Source organism: Benincasa hispida, chromosome 2, assembly GCF_027475165.1.
Source record: "Benincasa hispida cultivar pf3 chromosome 2, pf3_genome.v1.1, whole genome shotgun sequence".
NCBI classification, from domain to species: domain Eukaryota; kingdom Viridiplantae; phylum Streptophyta; class Magnoliopsida; order Cucurbitales; family Cucurbitaceae; genus Benincasa; species Benincasa hispida.
In genome coordinates this window covers 3,191,006-3,200,473 of record NC_143479.1, presented here as the reverse complement: position 1 = coordinate 3,200,473, position 9,468 = coordinate 3,191,006, and the positions used below count along the sequence as shown (strand labels likewise).

General features: G+C 34.8%; 1 protein-coding gene across 1 annotated transcript; it reads right to left on the bottom strand.

Moving 5' to 3' along the window:
• Window positions 1–3,522: 3,522 nt before the first annotated feature.
• On the bottom strand, window positions 3,523–8,319 carry LOC120085653 (uncharacterized). Its single transcript, XM_039041780.2, has 6 exons — window positions 7,418–8,319; window positions 6,734–6,951; window positions 6,273–6,564; window positions 6,090–6,175; window positions 5,930–6,015; window positions 3,523–4,496 (listed from the first exon to the last, which is right to left on the bottom strand). Exons 1-6 carry the CDS (start codon window positions 7,673–7,675, stop codon window positions 4,249–4,251), a joined length of 1,188 nt encoding a protein of 395 aa, XP_038897708.1. The 5' UTR covers window positions 7,676–8,319; the 3' UTR covers window positions 3,523–4,248.
• Between the last annotated feature and the right edge of the window lie 1,149 nt (window positions 8,320–9,468).

Here is a 9,468-nt window from a genome sequence, read left to right as displayed (position 1 = left end):
TCATTGTTTGTCTTGTTTTGTGAACTTCAAGAAGTACAGATTTCTATGTATATTGCATATGTTTTATGTTGGGTATCTTTTTTAGATTCACACGAGTATAGGTGAGAAAGATGAGATGGAATTCTATATTGAAAGGAAAAATATTATCTTTGTAGTACTTTATATTTTCGAATATGCATCATTCTGGATTGAACAGGAACAATATTCCCTCCCATCCAACATTGGTAGAAGTTGCACCATTTAAAATATTCAGAAGGGAGTGAGGGAATGGAGAATCAGTGCCCTTTTCCCCCCTTGATTGATGTCAAACCTTCTGGGAATAATATTCTATTTGTGACATTGGATCCCTAAGAAACTTGTTAGGAACCATTATGGATGAAATGGCAAATATGAATCATCCCAATATTATATCCTCGCCATTCGTGTCATTATAAATAATTATATTGAGGTTAAAGTGGAATTAGTGCAATAACTGTAAAATCCATTATGTAAAGTTGTTTGTGGAGCATTAATGGCACTAACCAATTAAGGAGTATTTATCTTTTTTATATAATTAATGGTAGGACGGACTTATACTCTTGTGAAAATGAAAGGAAAAAAAAACTATGATCTCAACCTAATTGTTTTTATTTAATTATGTAGGTCGAAGATCCAATATTTAAAAATTGGGTCAAGAGTGATTGAAAAAGTGGAAACAAGATTGAATATAATTTGATTGAGATGAGAAAATTCGAAATCTTTATTGACGTCTTGTCTTGAAGAGGACTCGAACCTCTACGATGTTAGTGATCTTGGCTCAGTGAGTCCTTTTTTCCATGATGAATTATTGGCACCAGTCCTCCATTTTGTCTCTGAGATCCAGGAGAAAAGGGACTCAGCTGATCATTCAGATAGCTGGGGTAAATCCTTGATAGCTGGGGTAAATCCTTGAGAGGTATCAGAAAGGAATTGGAATGGAGTAATATCGATTCATACATATACAGAAGAAAAACTACTCTTGTCAAGAAACATGTACTAAATTGTATGTGCGATTCGTTTAGACCATGGATTGATGGAAATAGTTGTGGAAGTGAAATTTTTCGTATAAGAACTAGCACAGATGGAAGTTTCCTAAAATGTTTGTGTAGAAAAGACAGGATGGCTAATCCACAATGTTTGTGTAGAAGACTTTAAGCGAAAAGGTACAGTAGAGAAGAAATAACTAAACCAGAGACCTTGGTAATAGGTAATTGAGTAGAAGAAATGAAACTAGTATTGGAAGGAGCCTTAACTAAAGATAATGATACAGACCTTCATGAAGATATCCTTGAAGTAAATATTTTCCAGTTTCTTGAGACTTCATAAGACAGATATCAGAATGAAATTCACTTGGCTGTCACTGAATGAAGGATATTCAAACCCATTCTATTGCCAACATGCACTTGTTCTCCACCATTATAATTGGTACAGAGGGAAATATTAACAAGATTATTAGTTACATGATTTGTGAAGCTCCAGAGTCTGGATACCAACCACTTGAATCAGAATTCTATGATGTTCAAGTCATATATGCTTGAAATTAGGAGGTGTATTACCAGTAATCTGCTTCTGAAAATTTGGATCATATAGAGAATAACACTTTATGGCTGCGTGACCAAATTTATTCCAAATTCGACACCAAATCTACTACAGAATTTCTTTCTAATCTGTTTCCATGAGTCATGAACAAACACAGGATCAATTAAGGCGTCCTCATAACAGTTACAGCAAATTGTTTTTAATGCTCAAAAGTGAAGTCAAAGAAACAAAGGGTTGAGGAATGATACTACATTTAGAAAGGATGCTCATGTTTCAAAGTATATATAATAACCTTTTCTTTTTTTTTTACAAGGTATATAGTAACCTTTTAGAATAAGTATATATATACTTTGAAACATGAGCATCCTTTCTAAATGTAGTATCATTCCTCAACCCTTTGTTTCTTTGACTTCACTTTTGAGCATTAAAAACAATTTGCTGTAACTGTTATGAGGACGCCTTAATTGATCCTGTGTTTGTTCATGACTCATGGAAACAGATTAGAAAGAAATTCTGTAGTAGATTTGGTGTCGAATTTGGAATAAATTTGGTCACGCAGCCATAAAGTGTTATTCTCTATATGATCCAAATTTTCAGAAGCAGATTACTGGTAATACACCTCCTAATTTCAAGCATATATGACTTGAACATCATAGAATTCTGATTCAAGTGGTTGGTATCCAGACTCTGGAGCTTCACAAATCATGTAACTAATAATCTTGTTAATATTTCCCTCTGTACCAATTATAATGGTGGAGAACAAGTGCATGTTGGCAATAGAATGGGTTTGAATATCCTTCATTCAGTGACAGCCAAGTGAATTTCATTCTGATATCTGTCTTATGAAGTCTCAAGAAACTGGAAAATATTTACTTCAAGGATATCTTCATGAAGGTCTGTATCATTATCTTTAGTTAAGGCTCCTTCCAATACTAGTTTCATTTCTTCTACTCAATTACCTATTACCAAGGTCTCTGGTTTAGTTATTTCTTCTCTACTGTACCTTTTCGCTTAAAGTCTTCTACACAAACATTGTGGATTAGCCATCCTGTCTTTTCTACACAAACATTTTAGGAAACTTCCATCTGTGCTAGTTCTTATACGAAAAATTTCACTTCCACAACTATTTCCATCAATCCATGGTCTAAACGAATCGCACATACAATTTAGTACATGTTTCTTGACAAGAGTAGTTTTTCTTCTGTATATGTATGAATCGATATTACTCCATTCCAATTCCTTTCTGATACCTCTCAAGGATTTACCCCAGCTATCTGAATGATCAGCTGAGTCCCTTTTCTCCTGGATCTCAGAGACAAAATGGAGGACTGGTGCCAATAATTCATCATGGAAAAAAGGACTCACTGAGCCAAGATCACTAACATCGTAGAGGTTCGAGTCCTCTTCAAGACAAGACGTCAATAAAGATTTCGAATTTTCTCATCTCAATCAAATTATATTCAATCTTGTTTCCACTTTTTCAATCACTCTTGACCCAATTTTTAAATATTGGATCTTCGACCTACATAATTAAATAAAAACAATTAGGTTGAGATCATAGTTTTTTTTTCCTTTCATTTTCACAAGAGTATAAGTCCGTCCTACCATTAATTATATAAAAAAGATAAATACTCCTTAATTGGTTAGTGCCATTAATGCTCCACAAACAACTTTACATAATGGATTTTACAGTTATTGCACTAATTCCACTTTAACCTCAATATAATTATTTATAATGACACGAATGGCGAGGATATAATATTGGGATGATTCATATTTGCCATTTCATCCATAATGGTTCCTAACAAGTTTCTTAGGGATCCAATGTCACAAATAGAATATTATTCCCAGAAGGTTTGACATCAATCAAGGGGGGAAAAGGGCACTGATTCTCCATTCCCTCACTCCCTTCTGAATATTTTAAATGGTGCAACTTCTACCAATGTTGGATGGGAGGGAATATTGTTCCTGTTCAATCCAGAATGATGCATATTCGAAAATATAAAGTACTACAAAGATAATATTTTTCCTTTCAATATAGAATTCCATCTCATCTTTCTCACCTATACTCGTGTGAATCTAAAAAAGATACCCAACATAAAACATATGCAATATACATAGAAATCTGTACTTCTTGAAGTTCACAAAACAAGACAAACAATGACTCTAAACTTTATTGGAGTGTAGAAATAGAGAATGAATTCTCACAAGTTTCCAATTTCCATATTGCTTTTGCCCCTCAAAATTCCACTTCACATGAGCCCTGTTCTGCTACTACTCCCATTTCACAGTTTTATTATCTCCTCCCCATTTTACACATGTTTCTAACAAGTTTCCAGGACAGTGTAAAATGATAGACAACCATCTTGATTGCCATCAGTTCTCAATTTCCATAGTGCTTTTGCCCTTCAAAATTCCACTTCACATGAGCTCTGTTCTGCTACTACTCCCATTTCACAGTTTTATTACTCTCCTCCCCCATTTTACACATGTTTCTAACAAGTTGCTGTGAACTTTTTTTCTCAAGTGCTTCCATGAAATGTATTCCCAGAAAGAAGAAACCAACCAAAATCAAAATGTATCTTTACCAGTATTGAGGCAGGTCGAATAGTCGATAAGGGCATCAGTTCGTTATTTTGGTAGTTTGAGTGGGCAGCATTGAGGAAGACACATATCTTGAGTCATCTCCTGTCATCTCCAATATGTCCCATGTGATGCAAAGAACTGAAAATCAGGTTGAATGACCTGAAGGCTCCTCAGCCACTTATCTGCTGCCTGCATGAGAGAATTTGCCGTTTGATGCTCGTTGATGCCATTTTGCCCCCATATCGATCCTTTCAGCTTATAAGAAGCCAATCCAAAAACAGGCAAGGAGACCTTTGCGATATCATCAATGTCCTTTGGATATATCATTACCGGTGGCAGGCCATGTCCATTACCTGTGAAGCAATAAACACGATCAACACTTATGGAGAACAAGCCAAATAAATGGTCTTTAAACAACAGTAGGAAAATTAGATTTCTGTAGATAAGCCACAATGGTGGCTTGGCTAGTGACTAGGACAGGTTCAAGTATGCAAGAGCTCTTTATGAAGCTGAAAAATGGATAACATATTTTATATTTTGAAACAAATGAACTATACGTCAGAAAAACGAATGTTGAGTCATACTAAATATTTCCTTGAGCAGAAAAGAGGCTTATAAGATGAGCAAAAAAGCAATGAACAAGCTCCATAATGAAATGTACAAGGAGATGGTGAAAAAATAATCTTTGATGCATCATTCAGATCCTACAAAATTTGACATTTATTTTGTCAGAGATTTACTACTCCAATTGAACAGACAATTTCAGTCCGACACCTTCCTACTTCAGCGCAAGTTGCTGACATCTTTACCAAGCCTCTGTCAGCACATTCATTTGTTCCTTTAAGAACTAAATTGTGTGCAGTAGATGCTGCAGACATCAGCCAGCTTGAGTCAGGATATTAAGACGGCTCATTAATGTAGTTATTTCTCTGTAATCAGTAGGAAAATTGGATTTTTGTAGACAATGGTGGCTAGTTACTAGGATAGGCTCAAGTACGTAAGAGCTCTAGATAAAGCAGAAAAATGGATAATATATTTTATATTTTGAAACAAATGAGCTATACGCCAGAACAGTGAACGTTGATTCATACTAGAAATAAGCTGACGTAATAAAAATTTTCTTGAGGAGAAAAGAGGCTTAAAAGATGAGCACAAAAGCAATGAATAAGCTGCAAGATGAAAATGTACAAGGAGTCGGAGAAAAAATAATATTTGATGTGTATTCAGATCCTACAAAATTTGAAATGTTACTCAAACTCTTGAATAAACTTTCAGCAAGCGTGGTGAGGACACGATGAAGAATGAACACAAGCCTAAATTTGGTTTATTAGACAAAATATGGAGATATTGTATGCACATGAGAATAATGCATCTTAACTCTTACACAATCCATGATTTAACACAATATAGCTCTATATATGTAAACACCAACGAATTTATTGGTCAGTTCAAACCCAAAAAGAATTAAAACTTACCTCTGACATGGCCAGTCACAGGAAAGGTTCCTTCTTTCAACAATCAGTTAAATATGGGTTGACTTATATTTGGCTAATAACAACAAGCTTTATCAATAAGAAGGATAAAAGTTACAGAAAAGAAAAAACAACATTTTTATGAGAGCGAGATGTCGGAAGATCTATGACAACGATTGCTTGTTCTAATTCATCTTATGGTAACCTCAGATTTAATGGGTTTATTCAGTCGACAAAATGTGTGAATGGAGCCTAGAGACATATCTTGATTACCGCAGGCACAGGCCAGTAGAAAAATAAGAATGCCGAATTACCTGATGTGGAAAGGGAATGATATGTTAAAAAGCAAGCATCCAAATCTTTTAATGTCGGCCCAGTGGGTATACGGTAAATAGGATACCTACAATTCCAGGAGAGGAAATGAATAGCATGTTTTATAAAACTAGTAATAACATTCAATCTGCAAATACTTACCATGCTACAGAGACCCAACTGGCTGACAGGATATCACAACTTCTTAAAGTTTTCAAACCAGGAAATTGGTAAGCAAGTTCAAATATCTGTCATAACATAAACAATATTAGTAAACTAATACAGTTCTCAAAATAGCAAAACAACAATATAACTACCAAATGAACCAATAAGAAACCAACTAACTTTATCAGCCAACGGTACACGTTGATAAGGAAGATCTTGCTCAAGAAACTGAAAGAGCAAACCACTCCGAGGATATCCTGCATCCCCATCATCACTTGAAAAACCTTTTTGTATCGTTCTATGTTCATCGGTTAAAGACGTCTTTCTCATTTTCAGAGTGTTTTCACAAGCTAAATGGTGATGAGCCCACTGTTCACTAGAAAAGTTACAGATTTTTCCAAACTCATAGTCAATGCTTCCATTGCTGCTTGTATCTCTAGAAGAGTCAAGATCACTGTCCTCACTAACCAGCCTACCAATATAAAGAAACATTTAAAAAAAAAAAAAAAAAAAAAAAACCCACATTAGAGTAGAATAGACATCTTGGTAAAATAAACGTCACATTCACAGTAAGTTAAAAACAGATAAGAAGAATTCAAGTACTAATATGGATCAACATATCCCACACAAAAATCAAGTACCTGAAGTTAGAATCTGATCTCATTGCAGAAGCTTCACCATATATCTGGATACCAGACAAATATGGAACGTAATATTGAATAACAGAGTCACCTCCATTAAGTACTAAAGGAACTCCAGCGCCATATGCACTCCACTCCTTGAAAGACTCCCACAGATCATTCAGAATGAAATAAGGTTGAAACTCAATATCACAAGTCCTCCAATCCCTCATAGTTGTCTGGAAAGAAGACAATATCACAAATTCAAACCTCCCAAAAAAAACAAAAGAAAACAAAAACAAAAACAAGAACTCTCAGAAGTGATCATTTACTTAGAGGTCTAAAACTGGTAAATGCAGAAATTAGCCAAGAAAGCCATTAAAGGGCCACAAGAAACCGAAGCCGTAATAAGATTATGATCCTAGTTTGGTTATGAACTCAAATTTCATCAGCAACCAATCAAGCTTATATGTAATCAACTTTTCTTTGATTCTAAACATTTACCTTAGAGAAGTTCTGCGCTGGGTCATTTACTTAGAGGTCTAAAACTCGTAAACGCAGAAAAGAGCCAAGAAAGCCGTTAAAGGGCCATAAGAAACCGAACCCAAAATAGGATTACGATCCTAATTTGGTTATTAACTCAAATTTTATCAGCAACCAATAAAGCTTATATGTAATCAACTTTCTTTGATTTTAAACATTTACCTTAGAGAAATACTGCGCTGGAACTGAAGGCCTGGTAGCCTCCAAGAATCTCTCTAAGTTGCTCTTAGACTGAGGAGTCAATTGCTTAGAAGGCTTTATAGTAGAAGCCAAAACTTTACACGATGGGCTCTCAGTTTCATCGGTCTTGGTAGGTCTTCTTGATGGCTTTTGCTGATTATAATTCTTCCTTGCCCTTATCGGAATATAAAACCGATCCTCGCCTTTGATTCCCCCAAACTGCAACTCAGTTCCCAACATTTCTTACCCAAAAGAAGAATCCTCCGTTTCGTATCGATGGAAAACGGAGGAAACTACACAGATTATAATGGGGAAACCCCAAATTTCTCAAAAATGGGAAAAAAGAACTCAACCCACCAGAACAAAAGAAGATTATATCGATTTCTTTAAACTCCCTCAAGTAGTACGGAGCCGATGAAAATGGCGTTTACAAGAAAAGGGTCGCAAATTCTTCAAACTCAGCTTCCTTCTTGGAAAACAAGACTCGAAATCTTGTCTCAAGAACACTGAATTGAATGAAGATTGTTGACAATACAATACCAGATCAAAGAGAACCCAAAAATAACAGAGGATTTTCAAATCGATTGAATGAAGAAGAGAAGTGAAAATCGATTCATAAAACTTCGTAGAAAAGATTTGAAGAATGCACACAATGAATGACCCAAATGCGTTTTGTGTGAATTAAGAAACCAGACGAGACGGAAGGTGCAGAAAGATAGAGAGAGAGAGGAAGAAGCTTGAACCAGAGAGTGTGTGTTATAAACTTATAAAAGAAGATGATGACATAATAAATAGATAAAGCAAAAATCGTAGGGGTTAAATTCAAGAATAATGTTATTTTTAAAAGTAATGATAAAAATGAGACATAAATTTCAAAATGTAATATCGAAGGCAATGGTATTGAAAAAAAATAAGCAATCCACGTGGACTTGGTCAAAGGACCAAACTCGTGGACCGATTTTTTTTTTTCGATTTTGATTGTTTTTTTTTTAACTTTTAACTAATAATTTTGCTTTTTAGTATAAAAAATAGTATCTCATGATAAAATGTAATTTTATTAGTTCTTTAATTTCAAAATAGAAGTTTATATGAAGTTAAAAGTTGAAATTACAAGTCACTCAGTTATCCATAGAGGTCGTCTTTGTGTGCCTCTAGATTATCTTCATCTTGTTGTTGTTGTCATCTATGACGCATACATCTTCGATCAGTATCAGCAATATTGAGTCGTCTTATCTATTGAATAATACTTTCTACATTTGCTAAGGTTTGGTCACACATTGAACCTAACTCTGGTAAATTGTGTTGTATATTGTTGTACATCTTGGATAAAATTATTCTGTACAATGAAAAAAATTAATACTAAATATCGTTCATATCATATATTTAGGAAATGTAAGATAATCCAACTCTTACCAAGCAATAATAGTAAGCGTCGTTAGGTGTGATAAATAGTCTCGTGATTGAATCGTACCAGAAAAAATAATCATTTGATACAGCTGGTCCATTTGTTATATCTCCCTGTGCACAGCGATTATGACGTGCACACTAGTATGATATATATTCCACGTGAATCCGACGTCAGTCTTGCTCATGCTTATCCCTCAAATTAATTTGGTTCACTCCAACCTAATTCCTCGTCGTTAATGGTAGTGAGAATGCTCTTATGTCTATCAAAAATCAAGCAAATATCATCTTATTGGGTGACATATTCATGTAATGCCTACAGAAACCATGACCAACCGGTTGAGTCCTCTCCTTCAAGAATAGCAAAAGCAAAGGAAAATATGTGTCGGTTTGCATAACGCGTTCCGTACAGATGAGTGTCATCAATTTGAATTAATGATCTATAATATTTAAACCCTTCTCCTGCATAATGGAAGGACCAGAAAACTCGACCAAAAATAGTCTTATCTGACACCTCAAATAGAAGAAAATACCAATCCGATTGTGTTCCAAAATTTTAGTGCACAACAACACTCAACCAATACGGAAACTCTGAATATAATTTCTCCTAATTACCAACAATCATTGTT